Genomic DNA, 21,902 nt, shown 5'->3' with positions numbered 1-21,902 from the left:
TTTCAATCAAAAATCAAAACAAGCAAGACTGACTTTGACATTTGATAAGACAAACGTCATGGATTGGTCAGGTTCCATTCATTATTCGGCAACTCTATACTATACTTTATGGATATAGTATAGACAAAAAGGAGATCTATTAAAAAAAACCGTAAAAATGTCTATGCATCTAAATAGTCTGTGGACTAAAAATGGCGAATTTGACGTGACAGATGTGTGTCAAGGTAATTTGTGACAACTTGCTAATTCTACGTGTGTTTATAGATAAATTTGTGGTTTTTTTGTTCTTATAACTGTAAATATTTAGAATAAAAACATTTATTCGTGTTCGCACAAAATCAGTGACGGAAATAATATTAAAACAATATTTTAACAATGCTGGTTAGGACGCTCCCAACGGCCGCTATGATTTCTGGTTTGATGTATGAAACTTTAGAGAGCACCGTTTAAATAATGTTTTTCGGCTTAATTATGATCGTGTGTGTATTAAAAACGTTTAAAAGTTAGTGTTTGCTTAGTCATAATGGGAGACAAGATGAATGGGGAGTATTTTGAGCCAGAAGCAGCAACCTTCAATTATAATAATGTGGTAAGTACAATCTTTGTTAGTTTTACCTTCCTATTTAGTGCTGTTGAGAGGATACCTATTATGTGAATGTGGTCTTTTACATGTCCTTGTAATCTTTTAAAGTCCTTTTTGTTTGTTTAATTAAAAACATCTTGTCTGTTTCAATATCTCAACCTACTTTAAGTTTACAAGTGTCATTTGCAATACACTGGCTGGATTTAGAATAACAGTAAATTATAGATTTCTGGGATTTGAATATTATAATAAAATCATAATTTGATTTGATGATTCTGGTTTAAAAATGTAAAGAAAGTTACACAATGCATTTTTAATTTGATGCGGGCAAAAAATATGACATAGGATGAAGCCTTCAAATGTTGGCCATGCTAAATAAAATTACAGTCAGCTGCATGTCAAGTTACCCCACATTGATCTGTGTGCTTCTGTGATAGTGGTGAATTTGAGTAGATTGATGTGATGCTGGCTGTATGCATATATATGATCATGATTTGTATGTATCTTGATCTTTTTTTTTTACTCTTGTCACCTATGTATGATAACTATCCACATTAACCTTTTATTTCCCAGGTGCCCCGATCTGATTGAGATCTTGTTGTTGTTTTTATTATCTCTAGGATCAAAGGGTTCATGAGGATTGCTACCTAAAATCCCAAATTAATAGGGATATGTTTTAAAGTAGTTTAATCCCTTGATCAAAATTAATGAAGACACAATGCCAAAACAATTGTTATTTAGGCTACCAGTCAGGTTAACATATAACCAAAAGCTTAATTATATAATTTCACATATTAAGTTATTTAGCCCTAAGGACGATTCTTCAGCATTGATATTTCAAATAATAGAGAAGGAAGGTTGGATTCTGTGTCTGCTTGATATGTGAGTAAATATCCTCATTCTCATCCTCTTTTCGTTAAATCTTAACCTCTGGAATTCAAAATATGTATATTCTCTGTCTTTGGTATTATTAAAAACGAAAATTTTAATCTATTTGTTTGTCTTGTAAAAATGTGTGCATATTCCTTATTCAATTCTATATGCAAAATATCAAATGATGGACAATGAGCAAATCAACAAAAATAAGTGAAATTACAATTTTACAAGAAACTCATGAATCAAAAACTTTGAAGCATTCATTATGATTCTTTCATATTGTCATTTATTTAATAAAAAGTAAATGTTTCCAACATGACACTGGCTTCACACAATACTTGTTACTGAGTTTGAAGGCCAAAGAAGCCAGAGAAAGTATAGGAAAAGTGCATTATATCAGTCGTAAAATAGTCCTCCAGGTCTAATAAATATTTACAAGGAACTGAAATAGAGTTTATAGAAACAGGTAGTAGACTGGCTGCAAATATGATAACAACATAATTAAAACTATATTTAATGATTGTGATTATACGCTGCCCTGTGAAAGTATGGCCATAACAAGACTAAAATTGCTCATAGATTTTATGATCACTGTAAAACCTGTAAGCCACTTAAAGTGATGCGAAGCGAGAGATATGACAACAAAATATATTATAAATGTATTACAACAACCTGTGGTCACCAAGTTACTGACTCAACTTAATTTTGATATGTACATAAATATAAAATAAAATGATGACTAATCATTTAGAGACACTATGTGGATGAGATAAATGTTTGTAACTTTTTTAAATGTAATAAATTTATTAGCAGGCATGTGTACAATGCTTCTATAATTAGCTTTAAATTTAGTCATAGACAACTGGTACTGGCTTTAGTCTTTGGCTACCGTTCGTAGATACCGTGCGAACTAATATGTACCTATAGATAGATATATATATTGTATCCGTGGTGAGTTACCAAGAGTACTAAGAGTTTCCCGAAATTCCTACATATCAACGATTATATGAAGTCTCTTTTTAGAATTTATATCAATAAATTTCTGTTGAGCGCATTACCAACTTACTGCTAAGCTATCTGCGTTTCAGTAAATACCAATCTTCCACTTCGAGCAAACTTAGCATCCTCAGCTGAAATAATTTTAGTATGTCATATGGTGCAAAAAGTAATAATTTGTGTGCCCTGTATCCAGGTCAATTGTGCATACGGGATCGAACTACTATTATAAACGCGAAATTCTGTATGTCCCACTTTCACTCCAAAACCATTGCGCCGATTTTGATGAAATTTGGAATACTTAATAACCTGAGGTCAAATATAGGTTTACAACTCGTAGGCGGAGTTGTGGCGTAGCTAGTTTTTCGTGGACGTACAACTGTAGGACGGATGTAAGTAAAACTGCTCTACTGCTAAACTCAGCTATGCGAAGCTAAGTTAGTGGACCTTCAGCTTAACACAGCCGGATTCAGATTGGCTCGGCGCGGGAATTAAAAAAAATAACATTCCATTGTTCGCCATTTTCTATTTTACCAACTTTACCGATGAACAATAATAGTGTTTATCCCACGATAGACAATGCGATGTGGGGCAAGCATCTGTCTGGCACAATTTAATTTGCGTTAAGTTTCTGAGCAGCGCTGATGTCTGCTGTTTAATAAGCTCACACGCTTCCACCTGCACTGATGATTAGTGATCTACAAGCTGCACTATTTTGTAAATATTTGTTTTATGAGCTTTTGTTACGCTCGCCTTAATTTACGGCGATAGTGGGCAAAGTGAACAACTCAATGTCAACCCTCTTTGGGAATGCCGTTGTTGCCTATCAGCTAAAACTAGGCTGAGGACTAAAATGCCTTCACTACTGCCGTAAAGCCACGAATTCAATGGAAGGATATGGTCCTATTCTAGGGCAGAACCACACGCCACAGACTGATAGTTTTATTGCTCTAAAGCCGCATGTTCAGTGCGCAGATGCCGATGGTACCAGGGTACCAGGGGCAGGCAAGTGATCGCGTGAATATGCCCCGTTTTAGGATCGGCAACTCAGAATACACATAGATTTACATAGATCATAACATTACTTATCTATCCATTATGTTGGGATTCACAGCTGATACAATTTTTCAATTATAAAGGTATTAAAACAAAAAAATATTTTTGACAAAATATTTTGTCTTCAGATTCTTGTTCCATTCAAAGCGTGAGATGGAATGATCCTATATTCAGCATCAGATTATGCTTATAATATACCTAATGCACTGGCATGGGAACTTAAGAGACGTGGTAAACTTCTACTTTTATAAAATGTTAATTGCCAGATTTGGTTACAGACAGAACGACAGAAAAACGGGAGAGGTGAAAGTAAACGACAACTTGTAAATTAAAAACAATGTTGTTAAAATATAGTGATACAAATTTGTTTGAACTAGTTACTAGTGGTTGCCCAAAAATACGTTCAATAAATGTTCAACTTCAAATTATGCTTAATTATCTCAATAGGCCTCCCTCAGTTATTATACAAATCATTTAAGAGCTAAATAGTGCCATTATAAGAACAACTGGTCGATTAACGACATGCACAATTGCACAGTAGTGTATGTACTAATTACCAGATAAGTGAATTATTATCAGCAAAGTTTACAAGTATTGGCCTGACTCTGGCGGTAGATATTAAGCGTCATATCAGATGCCTTTATTCTGTAATAGACTTATTTCTTAACACCTAATTGTTAAGAAATAAGTCTATTACAGAATAAAAAGGATACTTAACTCAATGTAGATCAAAATTGGCACACTTTAAGTAATTATTTTATCAAATTTATGTAATGGTTCCACATAGCGTGACGAATTTACCTAGGTGACGAATGAACAGTAACTGAACCGCTAAACAATCGAACAGTTATTCAGACTAGCTCTGGATAATTCTCTATTTAAGATGCTGACGACAAACAGTAATAACTGACGACAAATAAAGAAGAGCTCCAACAACAGGGTCATAATGGTTTGTACCTTACAAAACACAGTCGATGGAAAGAGTTCAGCGGTAGTTCAATAGTAAACCATAGGCATGTTATCGATGTAGGTTTCGTGTGCTCTCGATATAAAATATCGGGTACCGAGCGATCGCGTGCCTGTGGCAAAACCTATCTACGTAGTTGGCAATATTCAAAGTTGAATTTTGCCAGTTCGGCTCGGTCTTGCGAAACAATGTCTCGTGTTAATTTGATAAAATCACTGTGTCCAAACTGTGTGGTAACTGGCAGCATACAATGAATCGCAGATATGAAAAAAGTTTCATTTTCTAAAAAGAAAGTGAGGAAGCCGGTGCGTTTTTGTATGATTGAGTGTAGATTATGTTTAGTGACGCACGTATAGGCATGGGTAAGATAAACAAGATCAATCACGTTATCTATACAATATGCAAGTCCATATTTAGCCACCAAATTGTTGAAATGTAGTGTTTTATCAGGTTTTAGTTATGTACATCATACATGTAATTAACTTTCTTCGTAGGTATCATCTATCTATACTATACTATCATCATGAAGTGAAGGTACAGACTTGATCAGACATGAACTGAAAATGAAAACTAATTGCCATTTGACAATTTATAATTTTAGCAAAAATTATGTCTTGTCGGTTCCGCTCTAATTGGTCGTTACTTTTAGTGACTTAGTATATTTTTAAAATTATACCCAAAAAATAGAAGAACACCGGCCATTGTATATATAGCTCTCGATTCTTTGTATCCAACTCCATTGTCCCACAGCTAGGCAAAGGCTTCCCCCGTCGCCTTCCAATCCTCTTTATTTGAATAGTTCGAAAGTGACCTGAGTTCGTCGCTCTATCCTGCCCGTGGTCTACCTCGATTTCGGTAGCAACTTGAATAAAATCTGACACCAGTGTTAGCTAGTAGTAACACACTCGATAAGAAGGAAGATAGCCTCTCTCTCAATTACCATAATATAAAAAAATATGAATTACTTGGTTTGGTTACGATCAAACTTGGTGGTGCCTTCACGCTTTTTTTAATTAGCATGTTTCGCTGTTAAGAAAGTATACATTGGTTAGAAATTCTACGCAAGTATGTGAGTTGTGAAGTTCATGGTTGTCAAATGATGCAATAAAACATAAATGAAATTCAATCTTAATAAAGATATATAAGCAACTATATCAAGTATAAATAGAACTGTTTCTTCACGGCTTTAAAATACCGAAAGCAGCAAAATCAAATTGCTTTATTCTCAACATTGTAGTTTACATCAATTATTGACCTCAAAACCTTATAGCTGAAAGTGGGACGATTTTTGACGTCCTGTATCATGATTATCAAATTGAATAATAACGTGGAACAAAATCAAGAAATTATTTGATTTATTTTTATACATTCCCTGCAGACTTTCAAAACGCAGGCGAAGAAGAAGCGGCGTAACAATCAACCTCTTCTAACCAGGTTAGAAGAGCCTTTACACTGGCATGAAGGATTAGTGTGAGGGTCGGAAAATTTCCAATTTTTTTAGGGAAGAGATGATAATATTAAAATCACAAACATTCACACACTCAACTATATTGGACACGTAAACACCATAGAACGTCACACAACAGGGACATCTTATTTCTCGGTTACATTAGCTTTTATTTGCAATCAATACAAGCATATTAAACTAGTGACACACTCACATTATAAAGATAATTAAATTATTTTCGACTGCTGCCAATGACATACCACCGTCCACCATGATTCGCTACAGTGCCATTCGCTTTTTGCTTTAAATTCTGATTGCATCAACTAATTTCGTGTTACATCGATCGCAGCTAAGAATCGTTCGGTTTTCCATTTAGTTTTAATGTGCAGTTTACGCAATTACTATCTTTATTGAAGACGGATAACTGTATTTCCTGATTTTAGGCAATTAGAAATCATCCTCTTGTATTAGAGATCCTAAAGTGAACACTGAAATTTTTTGTGATTATAGAGAAATATGTTATCTTAAATGTATACCCTTGCTCAATAATAGTTTTTTTCTAGTAATAAATTTGTTAAAAGCAAAATTTGTTAAAAAAAATAAAGAAAAATTTAAAAATTGTTCGTAAGACAGAAATCTCTTTCGCTAACAATCGTGCCGCTTTGCAAATCACATCTAACTCGAAAAAAACTATGAAATTTGTGATACTATAATCACAGACTTTAGCACTTAGAAAACAACTGTTGCAATTTGGTCGTTTTCACCGTTTCTTTCTACGCTAGATTTCTAACCACAAGCCGCTTAGCTGTTACATTTTGTATCGATTGCAGTGCAATCATGACTCGATACTCAATGACGATTGCGGATTACATCGATTTTATAATATCGATGCTTTTACTGGGGTTTCCAGCTTTTACGTGCGTATACGCCTGCGTGGACATTGATCATCGTTCGTTATGACGTGTTCTACTTTGGGCTCTGTACAAACGGCACATATCAAATCTTAATCTTGTCTGTGAGTCTCTTAATACAACAAACTACCTACAACAAAAATAATAAGGAGTTTATAATTACTCCTTGACGCTGTTTCCTACAATTTAGTGATCTTTAAGTAGATCTTGCATGAGATTAAAACAAAATATCCTCACTCACATTTGAAACTAACTTTCGTATTTATAAGATTTGTAGGCTTTCGAGAATCTATTGCTTTCTTAAAATACCATCAACGCACCGGGTTGCCGGTCATCCATTTGCTTACCATCAGGCAACCCGCTAGGTTCCCTACTATACTATAAAGAAATATAGCTTTAACTCCACAAAAAGACAAAGTTCTCGATTGAATCGAACATTATTATTAGATTTGAAGGGTAGCTGTTACGCTACAGAAACCCTACGCTTGGCGCAAGGTTGCGATTGCGCAATGCTACAAATATTATGTAAATCTCAGTACCTGACGGTTTAATGCAGCTACTGTTCTCTATTCTTACTAGAAACTTAGTTATTTGGATAGGATAGAGGATCTTGGCCTTCCGAAACTAGAATTTTTCACTCTTTTCTATTCTACATCTTTTGGAAGGCATGCAGTGTAGTTCATCACTCCAGCGGTACCTGGGATCTGGGCGACAGGTCATTCCTCTTCCTCTTGGTTCGATCCTTGTACACCCTGTTAACTGCGCGATCCTCTTCACTAGAAACTACTTACGAGTATATATATTTTTATATATTTTTTAATTTTGTGATTTTTAATTTTTTTTATTTTTATTGTATTCGTTTTGACGAACAAAGATGTAGATTATTCAATATCCTTACATATTATAAAACAAAGGCCTCTGCCGCGTCTGTCTGTTCACGATAAACTCAGAAACGACTGCATGGATTTTTATGCGGTTTCATTGGATAATGTGATTCGTAAGGAAGGTATAGGTATATAATTTATTATGTTTTCACCCGAGCGAAGCAGGGACGGGCGGCTAGTCGATATATATAGTTTAGTATTCGTTTATCTATAATTATGAGACAGATTTCTAAATCGCCCGCATGCTGCCGATATTTGGGCTCCTGTCATCGGCGTTTACGACCTCAATAGTAGGTACTTCAATGTTCACGTCGATATGCAAAACGATTATTCTGTTTCATTTGTTTGACTATACCTAGGGCACGTAACCCTGAATACGTGACTCTATTGAAAACTGCTTTGACTTGTCTATTCTTGACAAATATGTTTACTTTTCAGTATTCATTATCAGTACCTACGTTCCATAACAGAGTTTTACACAGGCAATTTGAACATTTAACACTGCCCACATCTTCATGTGCCATATGGAAAATTCTGAGAATAGTAAAAATGCATTTGGGCTGTTACGTAACCTGATTAATGATTATGAATGACATAAGATTATAATCTTGATGATTACTTACAACCTTTCGGTTGCATTAAAGTTTTTTTTTAATGTGTTAGGCGAAATGTCAGAAAAATTAAGATTGCCGATTAAACAACGGCCTATCTTATAATTTATCTCAAATTATCTCTGCACACTTCAGTGTATTACGTTATATCGTGATCTTGCATGTTTCGAAAATAAAAAAAAAACTGAAAAGCTAGGTTTTCTTTTACAACTTTTTTTTAGGTTTTTCTTTTACTGTTTTTCTTTTGCAAAATATTTTGAAGTAACTATTGTCCGCGGCTTCGCCCTCGTTATATTTTCTGCGATTAATGATTTTCATACAAAGATGATGTTCATTTTTGAAGAAAAAAAAAACCTCATGTTTGAATGGGACTCTTTAACTACATGCATACCAAATATCATCAAAAGCGGAGCAGACAGATAAACAGTCGTTCATATATATAATATATAATATATTTTAATATATATATGAACGACTCTATATATATAACCATTATCGACAAATACAAACCACTAATCTATAAATATATATATATATAATTTTGATGTTTCAAATTATAGATTAGTGGTTTGTATTTGTCGATAATGGTTATCAATTATGCGACTTATCCTAATTTCCAATATGCACAACTGCATCCGTGGTTTCTAATGATATCGTCCGGTCCCAATCCGGTATAGTATCGTTCCCCGGTTTAGATCTCACTAGGGCTGTCAACCTGCCAAGACTTGATATTGTGTCACGTGATCATACATTTTATTGTTGCCTTCATTTGTATGCCATCTTTACATCATTTAGAGCCTGTTTCACGGCTTGTTGATAAAGTATCTCATAGTGTATACGTAACGGATCGAACAGATAGCTTTAAAAATTGTGTTCTACATGTGTTGGATAATGCTAACTGGCCAAGCACTGGGCAGGCAGATTTGTCTAGCTGTTTATCTATTCCTATACAATATGATGTTTTATCAGAAATGGTGAAACTGACTCTTATTGTGGTAAAGATGGAAACGATACCGTTGATATCTGCAAAAACAATTGTTTGCCCTCTTTTTTTCTTGTGTTATGGCTCCTCGTTCGCCGAAATTTCGGTATGAAATGACATTGTCAATTGAAGTTCAAAAATGTCGATTGTCTTAAATCGACGACCACATCCACTTCATAGTCGGCATAGCATACCGGTTGCTTCCACTTACGAAGATTTCAATTATTATTAAATTTTGGTTACTTATTTGTTATGATCATATGTTTTAGAGATCGACAACCCTACCGGCAACCAGTTTATGAGACACGGCGACTTGCATCAAATTAATACTGCCACTAAATTATACAGGTTCCACCACCGAGGATGATGTTTTTTTATGTTAACGAGCCATTTCAGAATAGTATGTGTGTTTTTAGAGCAAAGTTAACAATTATGCGTACCATGGAGTTTGTCGCAACAGTTGTAATTAACTTTAATCGTACTGTTATAGTTACTACATTTATAATTGTTTTAACAACACACGAGTTTGTTGCATTGCAGCATGGAACCTAAAAGTACACATCGGCAACTACATTTTCTTTAACGTGCTCATTCTTTTCCAATTGTTTTACGTTAATTTTCATTTCCAGTTTTGTCCAGTTAGCTTTCAGTTGACTAGAAAATATACCGTCTCCTTATTTCACTTCCGTTTATAGATAGCTTATGTGTTTTTTTTTCAATTTTCAGCTAAGTAAACATCTTATTAGATATATTTTGACGTATTTATCTCTCACAGTCGAAACAATATTTATAGGTTGGTTGACCATTTCATACTGTTAAAGTATATAGTGTCCAATGGTTAATTCTTACGTAAAACAACAACAAATATATATTTTCAAAACATGCCATAGATTAAATTAAGTATATTATTTCCACCATTTCGCCTAAATGTTCTGGCAAAGTCCAATAATCCAGTCATTACTTGCGCTAAGATTCACGATCACCAAAGCTGTCTACATTATTTTTACGAACATAACAGAAGGGATTCGCGTATTTGTAAAATTTCAATGTAACAGAATGTACATAATGTACATTTACTCAAACCTCACACATAAATTTGTGTGAGGTTTGGGTTGGGGTTTTGCTTGTGGACAATATCATGACGGACACAATAAATGTGTGTCAGACATTTCTACAAATGCAGGACGCATTTACACGAGTATGTAGCTTTTTCATTTGAGTGAAACTGTGAAACATGCAATGATAAAATCTAATACATGTGTCGTTTCAGATTTCTACTGTCTGGTGCCTATTAGAAACTTTAATATCGTCACGTTTCATTATATCAGTTTTTACAACAATGCATCATATCACCATCCCCTATGGTCATCTCAATTTACGGCTACTATTAAAAGCGTTGTTATGTTTAGGTACATTAATTAATATTACAATTTCCAGCAGCAACTATTTAATTTATAAATTTGATAGCGTTGTTTGTTTGAATAAATTAATATTAAACCAAGCTAGAAAGTATAACAAAATATTGCTGTTGATAACCAGTTTTATTTGCAAATTTATATTTTTACTTAATGGTTATTAATGAGTAAGTTTCTTAGAACAGCGGCCTTGCGAGGCTTGCCTTAAGATAGGAGTACCGCAGAGCTCTATTCCGGTACAAATTGACATCAATGATTTTAAATTGTTGTTTATTGAATTATTTAATACTAGATGTTGCCCGGAGCTTCGCTCCAGTGGGAATTTTGAGGTAAAATATAGCCTATAGCAATCTAGGATAATGAACCTTTCTAATGGTGAAAGAATTTTTGAAATCCGTTTAGTAATTTCGGACTCTACCCTCTAACGTACAAACTCACAAACGCTTACCTCTTTATAATAATAGTATTGATTTTGATATTAACACATGCATTTATTACTTTTATTTTCAGTCACTATGAAATGTGTTGTTGTCATGTCATAGAACTTCATGTATAAGTTGGAATATGACATACGTTTTGAACGTAATTAGTTACTAAAATAAGATGGAAGTTAATGACAGAATTAACCTAAATATTTCGGACAAGGTTGTTTTTTCAACCTAGACACACCCGCTGGTGCTCCCCGAACGAGGGAACAACCCTTTTCTGACACGCGAACCGGGTGGGGGAATTTTTAACCCCCAACTCCAATGCTAGAGTATAATGTGCAACTGTATTTATCGCCTGTTTTGTCATAGCTAAGAACACTCTCTTTGGCCCTGCTGTTTATCTGTTACGATGTCACAGACAGACATACAGACACAGACATGATAAACTTATAATTCTCCTTCTGTAGTCAGGGGTTAAAAGGTATTTTTGTATGAAAATCGATCCATCTGTTCGAAAGTATAAGTTTTTTGTAGATGAAGAACCATTTTTGTAGATAATGAGTTCTTTTAGAATATTTTTATTTTAAAAACAACTAATTTTTGAACCAACCGCCGCCTGTGACAGTTACAATGTAATAAACTTTCCACAGCACCATTGATAGAAAGAAAGTAATACTTACTCAAACACAGAAAGTTGGTAAAAAGTAAGAAAAAGACCAAGAGAAGTGTCAAATAGATTAACTGAAATTAAACTACAATAAAAAGTGTTTTATTTGCTTGCTTATAGCTAGCTCTCTAGTCGATATGTTCTTGAGTTTATTCGAATATAACTTAGCATAGAATCTATTTGTCGTGTTTTTTACACCATTTTCTTCTTCAAATATTTTATAAGCTCTTTTTACAGTTAGGTCCCGTCATCTTCATACTACTGCTGGCTGCGTCTAAAAAATAATACTTTCGTCCTATTATATAACAATATATACAAATAAATTTAATTACGTCCACACGAGCGCATTAATGGTCACGACTTGACCAGGCAATATAAATTTATCTGATGTTATATCAGGGTTACTAATCCGCAATGGATCTCTCTGTATTACCAAATCCATTGTCTCTAACTCCATTATAATTGATTCATACGAAGTGATCGCTTTCAAATCAACTTTCATATATATTTTTATCCGTACCGTCAGCAGTATTTCAATTTACTCATTACGAATTCGCCACTATTACCACAGCATAAAGCAGGGTAACTATACTTAAAGTTGGTTCACAATGTGCAGTAACTAAATCACCATCGATTTCCGTCCGACGACCTTCCGGTTCAATTTCACTCGAACGCTGATTAAAGGTTGGTCTTTTGTGAGCCCGTGCATGTCTGGAATTATATCATCATCGCCCACGGCAATATATCGCTCGTTACTATTGATTTATCGATCGTCTTTTGGAGAAAGTGAAATTTCTATAACCATAGTTCACGATGCTGACGCCTCTATCAATCAGGCTTGCCCACAGAACATGAATAATAAGACCTCCATAAATACCATTTCTTGTGATTTACTATCTAAACTGATATACTTGTCTATTCTAAACGTAGTAAAATCGAAATTTGTCTAGGGTTGGAATAAAATTATAATATTGTATTAATATTGTATTGTATCTTAAAAAATAAATAGAGTTTATTAATATTCGGCAGCATTTTGAAGGGCTAAGCTTCAGGAGTTTGGGTTTCATCAACAAAATCACTCGTCTTTGACTTAACGTTATATTATAACGCTATTAACGTTATATCTTCGATGCCTATTTTTCAAAATGATGTAGGTTTGGCGCAGACATCCCCGTATTGGGTAAGTCGATCTTGACTCATTATTATAGTGTAATATAACTGTTTCCATCGGATAGACAGACGTAATGTTATCTTTATGGGGCATTATGAGCCGTAATATGATGTGATGTTACGTGATTATGATTTCGATGGAAGTCGCGGATTACTGGCGTGATCTATGTCGATAAATCTGACATTTAGTTTTCAACGTCAGGTTATCTTATAATTTGCAGTAACAATACTGTTTAAGAATGTATCAATCAGATTTTAAAATTTGATTCTTTCTATATGGGGATGATATGATTCTTACTATCCAAAGATTATAATGAAAGAAGGTTATAATGAAAAGGCCTTTAATCAAATAAATCGACTCTAAACGTGTTTCTGTTATCTTTACCTAAATATTTTTTCTTGCTGCGTGTTGATCGATTGTAAATTCAAAACTTGTCGTGAAAAAACTCGGACGTGTTTTTTAATCGGCGAAAGTAGTTGCGCGTGATACGCATGCGTCGTCACGATGTGATCGCCTTCCACACTATTACATGACTTGGACTATGGCCGTTGATTTGTACGGTCAACGGCACATATACTTGATCTTTATTGCAAATTCGCCACTATTATCACCTCATGGAGTGTTACAAAATAACTTGACGTACAGATCAAATACGTGTCCAATCAGCGTCAATTTAACACCAGATGAGACGTAACACATGATGGCGGCGATTGCCATCGAATTAGCAAATAATTCCTTAATCGCACCAATTTGAAGACATAGTAAAATTACTAAATACAGGATACAATTTTTCGAAAATTAAAAGGCTATAATATGATTGGTCTTGCGTTGTGATTAGTCTTGCGTTGACAATAATGTCATTATTGTTAACAAATTTTTGGGAATAACTATTAAGGAGAGATTAGTGACTTCAATGTTGTTTAAATCACACCTATTTGGCAGTAGCTTAAATAGCTAATAATCAATGTCTTATAAATTGAAACTGTTTACATACCACGCTTCTGCATAGGCTTTTCTTTTTCCACGATTGATTTAATTTTATTTGATATTAAAGAACCCTGTAAGTCGTACAGTGGGAATGAGTTTATCACGGTATATGACACATACAGTTTTATCCGTGAGCATTTGATTATTACACTTAGCACGTATTGCTTACATCTGCGGGTTAGAATTGCTCTCGTGGTATCATTACCACATTTACACAATTGTACATTGTCAGTTCCGATTGCGAAAGTAGATCACAGTTAAATTGGTTTTCGTCATATACCTAGCTCAGCAAATAACCGCCAAAATTGACAGGCGGTATGTTATGCAGTAAGATAATAACAGCAAGGGTACCTACTTCATTGATTTAAATTTAGTTGTGTTGATGTTGATATTGGTAATATTCCTAAGATGAAAAGGAAAAGATCGATTGCATTCGATCGGCTATAGAGTTTACGTCACATATTTACATGACCTTACAAATATACAAAGCTGTCAAACATTTGTGGTAATTGTACCCCGTGAAAACAAAAATTTATCCGACCTTAATTCGCTGAGTAACCGTAACCATTCACATTTAGATGTCTTTTGAATGCATGTTACTCCATTATTGAGTTCAGTGATGACACCACATAGTAGTGGTAAAGTAAACATTGTATTATGGACAGGTATTTTATGCAAAATGTATATACTTGTTTAAAGACTTATGTTCCGTGACTGCGGATCATTAATTAAAGTAATGAAATGGTCGTTTCGGCTACGCCTCGACTAATTTGATCGCAATTGCCAATTTTGTGATCTAAATTCCACGTGTGCCAAACTAGTTCGACCGCATAACAAGACAAATTGACTTAGTAATTTTGAGACAGTCATTTTGAGAAGAATGATTTCATAAGGACTTTCTATCACTATTATTATTTGAAAGTCACTACATTTTAAAGATAAACTGAACACATTTATACATTAGTTCAAGAATGACTGAGTTCGGGAATTTGATCAATATCATTTGATTGGTTTTCGTTACTAACTACTAAAAAAATAGCCCCCGAACACGACCTATACAATTGACTAACAAATGCATTTACTGTTACGTATATATGTTGTCAAATGAACCAACAAGTATAAGATAGCTCTGTGTTAGAAACAGAAGCGATTACACTAATCATATTAAGGACAGTTGAGTCGACTGTGCCACGTGCACGATGTCAATAAAAGAAAATAAAAACTGTCTCACGTGGGGACGCCCGTGCGATGACACAGGTCAAGCCACGCCCGCTAATAGACGCCAGGCAGCAACCAATTACTCTCGCTCATTTTAAGCGGGTCACCATGCCACTTTCTTCCACAGACGCCACTAGATTTTTCATGTATGCACGGTCATCTTGAGTTTTATCTTTAACCGAAATCAACTTTTTGACTAGCGATTCAATAATATCTTGATCTTACCACATCTATTGAGTTGCGATGAAAGGACTGCAGTTGTTCGAGTTTTTATTGATGATGCTATTGTTTCCAATAATGGCCGGTATAACACCTACATTATTATTTGTTTCTACAAAAGAAATGCTATTTTGCTTGCTATAGGTTTCATTATACACTCGTATAGATGAATGTAAAAACTCGTTTGTTTAATGATGTTACGGAGAATTCTCAAAAAACTTTCTTTATAAGTGCATTGTCGAATTTCTCTTTGCAACGCATGTCTTCGTATACAATAGCCAAATTAGTTTCAAACTCGCTATTGTTATGTAGCCGTGTGACAACTGTTGATAGCATTTATGTTGTATATATAAATGTTATGAATACCTATACAACAATGCTTCCTGGCTAGTCTTGGATGAGATAGTTATTTTTAGCAATATTTCAAATATATAACATTGTTATATATTGCTAAAAAGCAACATAATTGTTATAATAACAATTACGTTGCTTATTAGCCATTTGGTTTTATCCGAAGAAAAGACCAGGGATAGTCTTATTATGAAACACTCCATAAATAATAGAAAGACCATGACATGGGCACTTAGAGTGGGACCATAATCCTTAAAACATAAAGCGTGAGTAAATGATCAAGTACTTAAAAGAAGCTTTGCATTACCGTATTGAACATCTGTTAAATGTCATTCCATGCATTAAACTACAAAGAATATTAAAATTCAGTACTGGTTTGGAAATACGAGATCGGGACGAAGTACGGGTTCGCATTTCACTTCTCACTATCGAATCGATTCGACGTGAAACGCAGCGCACCAATCACGTTGCGGTGTGGTTGTCGTTGCGTCACAATGGCGCACTGTGATTGGTTAGCTGCGTATCACAGCGAATCCACACGATGGTGAGATGTAAATAGCAAAGTCGCACACTGTCGAGTACAATGCCATCGGATTTATGGACAGCTTATCGTTTCATTACGATAAGTCGTCGGACTATTGTCTAGACAGATTTCTAGTTTACTCCTCATTATCAGACTGTCGGCTAATTGTCTTGGTCTTTCAATCACGATGAAACTATTAGCAAACTTTTTAATACTTAAATCTCTTAAAATCGTAATAATATAATAACGAGGCTGTGACCTTCAAGGTCACTGAAATCATTGTCGTTACTAAATATCTGTCTGCATAAACACTGCCTATTTCTTTTTAATATTAGATATTGTAGGAGCTGCCTCGTCGTTTATAAGTAAATTAATATGACTTGGTCCATTCTATTCAGCGTGCCTAGCAGGTATTTATAATCTGACCTGTATATGACCTCACGACCGTTTGATATATTTCCAAACAGACTGACCATCACGCATTTGCTATGTAGCTTATACTACTAGTAATTAAAGAAACCGTTCTTAGCCTTGTTGTGTTAATCATTCTCAATGATATTATCTTTTCCGTTTTAAATTACCTTAATCATATATCCATTTTTATTACTACGGTTTGAATAAAAATATTGTGGTCCCAGATTCTTAATCGTGCCACATAAGTTTGTATACCAATCTGACTCCCGTATAGTTGTTGTCATACACCACCACTTGCTTTGATGAAGAAAAATGTATTTCACTAGTGTGTATGCTGTGTATGCGACTATTTGCGACTCGATGACTTGAATAAAATAATGCACATACTCGATAATAAAAAAACATTGCTGCAATATGTATTAATATCTTGACTTTACTTAACCAGGCTCAGAACCATCAATATTATTGCGACAAAAATTTATTATGTTGGTGGTCATGATACATCTCAATGCAATCGCCTAAAATAAAACCATTGACTGAGATAAATCACACTAGATATGTGTTGGCAATATCATCATTAAATCAAGATCATTATCATCATCTGCCTTACCTTATCCCATTATCTGGGATCAGCGCAATATGTCCGTTCTTTCCACAATTTCCTTTCTACTCGTAGTTGTACTTACATCCACCCCAACATGCTCATATGAAGATATGACTGACACATTCCATCCATCTCTTTTTAGGCTTCACTCTCCCCTTATAACCATCCACTTTTGCCTTCCAAAATTGAAATTAAGGCTGTCAATTCCATTGTTTGATCGCGAGATTCAAAATTTTCGTAACAATATCAACATTATAATTGTGAGACGAAATGGCATGAAACGAGAATGTCGCTGCAATTGCAAGAGTAATGTGTGTCAATGCTAATTCTGCAAACACCCACTCCTAAGATAAGGTTGGAGCTTAGGTGTTATTCTTGAAAGCACTGACGGAATGATTTATGCTCATCCTTACTGTATAATGGCGTGGGTTGAGACATAATTGCTGATGAAAGTCATTGTGTGGAGGAGTTATAGGAATAATTTTCGAATGAGCCTTCCGTTTTTGTAGGTAGTATCTCGAGGTTGTTTACAATTAATATGACGAAATCACTACTGTTTTGATCTGTAAAAAGTGCAAGATATTTTCGTTGTCATCAGTTTTTTTCTGTAGATGGATGTTATATTTTTCTCTCGCATCAAATTTCGCCTCTCGTGAGGCTGTGAAGTTCTAAAGGCCTTCGAGGCTCGGTGATTGAAGTCACACATCATTACACCCTATTTAGTAACACTGTTAAATTTAATAGATTTTTTTATATGCGGTGTTGCATAAGTTAAAACCAAAAATAAATTAACAATTTTAAGACTGTCATCATGTATGTTTATTATCCCATTCGAAAGTGTGGTCATATGTCCACGAGGCGTTTCTGTTTTCACTGCTGCTTTCACAGTATTGTTATATCATTCATTGACGCCCCATGAGATTCCCATAAAAACAGGGAAAGTATACAATCGACAGGCCGTCTTTAAAGACGGAGGCCGCGGGCAGTATCACGCCCATCGTACGCCTGCTTTGAACGAAAGAAAGTGAAATGTCCAACGTCTCGTCTTCGACAATATCTGTAAATGACAGTCACACCTGTTTTTGCCGCGGGACAAGTATTCAATGTCTGTATCTCTCAAATTCCACTTTTCTTCAGTTCGGTTACAAGATCCTTGTTGTTTTTTTCATTCCTTATGGTAAAACATGATCGTACAATGCCAGTATCATACCATTAATGAAAAAATATCTGAAAAAATGGTGGGAAGGGCACACTAAGCTCATGGTCGCTCGCTTGGAGGCCGCTCCACCCGCACGTGCGCCATTAGAAAAAGACAACAATGATTCCATGTAGAGGTTTACAAGGAAGTAATTATATACTCTTTCAAAGTTATTTGAACCCAACGATGTTATAGGATTTATTTGATGACTCATTCGCAGACCATTCCACTTTTAATAAGCTTTTTAATGTTCTTTAGTCGCTCACATTTTTAATCTGTTCCTATCACACCTTTACGTCAATAGAAGTAATATGTATATCTGCCAACTTAAACTCCAATTGAATAATGGGATATACATTAACAATCTATCAAGTAGTGGGTTCACAGTGTAGTTGCATTATAAATAATGATAGGTTGCAAGACTATCGCATATGTAAATAAATAGCTTTTATGCGATAATTATTCACCTGCTCCATTACAGAAGTGTACAATTTATTACAAAAGTGTCTGAATGTATTTAAAATGTTATCATTGAAATTAAAGCTCAAAGAGCATAAGACTGTATCATTCGTAATAAAGTCAGCATTTTACCTTTTCGATTGTCTTTTTTATATTCGTGTTAGCATCACGAAATGATAACCGTTGGGCGGTGACGTCGCTGGCAAGCACCGCTGTTCCGTAAACCAGCTATCTGATAACCCTCATACGGCAGAACTTCTAGTATTGATTGTCGCGACCGACACGAGCCTCACCTCGACTCCGTTGGAACCTGAAGTGCGGCATCTTTCATTTTGTCAGGATAGATTTTTTAATTATTTCTTACGTTTTACATCAGCCAGTAGCTCGCTTTTATATCAAGTGTGTTATTAATAACTAGCTAACACTAGTGCCAGATTATAGTCTAGATGAAAGATGCTGCTAGCTAAAATATGTTCTTTAAACTGACATCCCTTGTAAGATTAATAATGTGACTATTATTAGTCATATAGATGTTGAGTCATAGCTCTGTCTAACTCCTTTATGACATTTTACGTTAAGGAATACATTCATAGATTGACTACATAGTTTACTATTAATACAGAGTATAGATTCAAGATTTTTGACCTTGTGAATTACTGAGCGAAACCTAAGGATGAAACAGACCAGAAAATCCGATCAGATGACAATAAGCCTGAATCACGATATTTGTATTGAAGCCTTTATAGGCTTCAATGAGCTGGAATCTCGATTCTAATGTCAAGGGTCTTTGTTAAAATATACTTTTATGCAGTTTTAGATTTGTTATTACCCAAAAACCTTTTCTATTTGATGTATCTTATTTACTAATATCAAAAATGCGATTGTTTGGAGAGATGTTTGTTATCAATCAACTTCAACTGCTTGGCGACTTTTGATTAGAAACAAATTCTAATTTCAGGGTGTTTTTTAATACTGAGTTCCAACAGGATCAGAGGCTCAAATAGAACTAGCTCTGCTTACTAGCAGATTGATTCTACTGAATCAACAACACATCTACCTAGGTAGGTAGATGTGTTGTTGATTTGCAATGTTGTTGTCTGCAATGATGTTGGGTAAGTACCCAACATCATGTACACAACTGCACTGCAACATCATGTGCATAAGTACACAACTGCAATGATGTTGGGTAAGTACCCAACATCATTGCAGATCTTCCCATATTACCGTCGTGCGCCGCATATAGCATGCACAACTTGACAAGCGGTTGACAGCGCTAACATAAATGTCAATGATGATTGCAGCTACTGCGACCACCAAGTGGCGACCTTCGTTCGTAATAGCTTTGATGTTCAACGACGATATTTACCTGGTCTTAATTGCCCAGGTGTTATATCGCAAAAGTACGTCATCACCACTTCAGCAAATTAAGGTTGTCGGGTTATTGATAAGTAGTTGTTTGATGATCACGCGATGCCATATCATTCAATGCCGATGTTTAAACGTAACTATCGATTACAATAGACTCATCGTTGCTGATTTTATAGTTTAATAACTATATTCGTATCACTACTTCACTTAATAACAAAAAGTTTTTAATAACTCCAGACAGCACACACAGTCTAGGTCCAGAACTCCAGATTATTATTATGTAACTAGATTTTTATTTTTCATTTCATTCATTTATTACTATTTTATTTATACCAGTTCAAAAGGTAGTAGCGTCCATTAATTATAATTATGTACTAGAATTTATCTCGTTGTTAAACACTTACACAATTTTCAAACAGGTTTTGCCACATAATTCATTTGATTCACTTAGACAGCATCAGATTCAATTAAATCCTTGTTAGCCTTTCAAGTAATTTCTTTTCTGTCACTGCCAACTAAGGTCATGCACAATTTAAAACGTCTAGCTCATCAGTGAAAGTTTCGTGTGATTCTTAAGATCATTCGATTATATAGCTGACATAACTTTTCATTTCGATGGATTTTGTAACATAGTGCCATCTCATTGTAGAATGTTGTAGTGTCAAACATTATGTAAGATATTTCTTTAAAGTGACCAGAAAAAGCTACGGAATGACCACTTTCATTGTGTTGTGGTTTTGTTTCTTTTGTCGCCGTCTGCACTAATGAGTTTATTCGTAATTTCGTATTCGCGGGATCTGTACTCAGTATAATCATTAGTACTCATTGGACCTATTCAAAATCAAACATTAATTCATCGTAATGTTTTATCAAAAGTTAGACTACCTATTGCTTTTCTCACATTTTATATCAATATTTTTTATCTGATCTGTCAATCTTTACCTGTTCTCATTTTAGTTTGTATTACCACAAAGAATATACTAGGTGTTTCAAGAAATTATGAAATTATGGTTAAACAAGATAAATAAGATTATATGCAATCGCCAGCTCCATCATAATTTATATCAACAATTAACATTTGTCAACAACCGAAGTCGCTACCTGGACCCCACGTAACAAGTGCAAATGCAATTAGCCAAAACTAGGGCGTGACGCGGCAAGCTGGGGATTATGCGTTGTCGCAAATAATGTCGCAGACCATCGCAGTAATAATGAGCTAGTTTTCATTAAATGTACTAATTTACTCCGTAATAATGAAGATATAAGTAATGTTAGCTGTCTGTCGTTTATGATGCCTCAGATTATCGCAGATTTATTGAACCTATTCACATTCCCACACTTTTATTTAACTTGCATGTATTTATGTATGAGGGTAACTATGTTTATTCGGGTGAAATGTTGTAACGCAATTTTGACACAAATGTATTCAACGAAGTAAGCTGAATTTTTTATTTAGGTACGTTTATTTGGATGACAATGCATAATTGTGATATGCATGACCTGATGTAGATGTATTGATGTAGTGCACCCTGTATCGGCTCCTGACGAGGGTACTACCCGACGACGG

The 21,902-nt window shown here is 34.8% G+C and overlaps 1 protein-coding gene and 1 long non-coding RNA gene across 10 annotated transcripts in view; both read left to right on the top strand.

The window, feature by feature from the left end:
• The first annotated feature begins 198 nt into the window (after nt 1–198).
• Nucleotides 199–21,902, top strand: part of jvl (javelin-like) — a 70,664-nt gene continuing 48,960 nt past the window's right edge. For 6 of the 9 annotated variants that reach the window (XR_008405405.2, XM_053756496.2, XM_053756501.1 and 3 more), the window contains exon 1: nt 199–589. Coding sequence is in view for 7 of the 9 variants with exons in the window: in XM_053756496.2 (XP_053612471.1) it covers nt 524–589 (66 nt within the window). In the remaining 2 variants the exon portion in view is untranslated. The remainder of the gene's footprint in view (nt 590–21,902) is intronic. The other 3 variants (XR_008405406.2, XM_064436457.1, XM_053756502.2) reach the window with 1 other exon arrangement.
• LOC128676404 (uncharacterized) lies at nt 812–2,275 on the top strand. Its single transcript, XR_008405407.1, has 2 exons — nt 812–1,079; nt 1,157–2,275. It is a non-coding gene; the product is annotated as an uncharacterized LOC128676404 (long non-coding RNA).

This window comes from Plodia interpunctella, chromosome 16 (assembly GCF_027563975.2).
Source record: "Plodia interpunctella isolate USDA-ARS_2022_Savannah chromosome 16, ilPloInte3.2, whole genome shotgun sequence".
Classification (NCBI taxonomy): Eukaryota; Metazoa; Arthropoda; class Insecta; order Lepidoptera; family Pyralidae; genus Plodia; species Plodia interpunctella.
The sequence above is the reverse complement of the archived record's forward strand: the minus strand, read 5'-3'. Positions and strand labels throughout refer to the sequence as shown.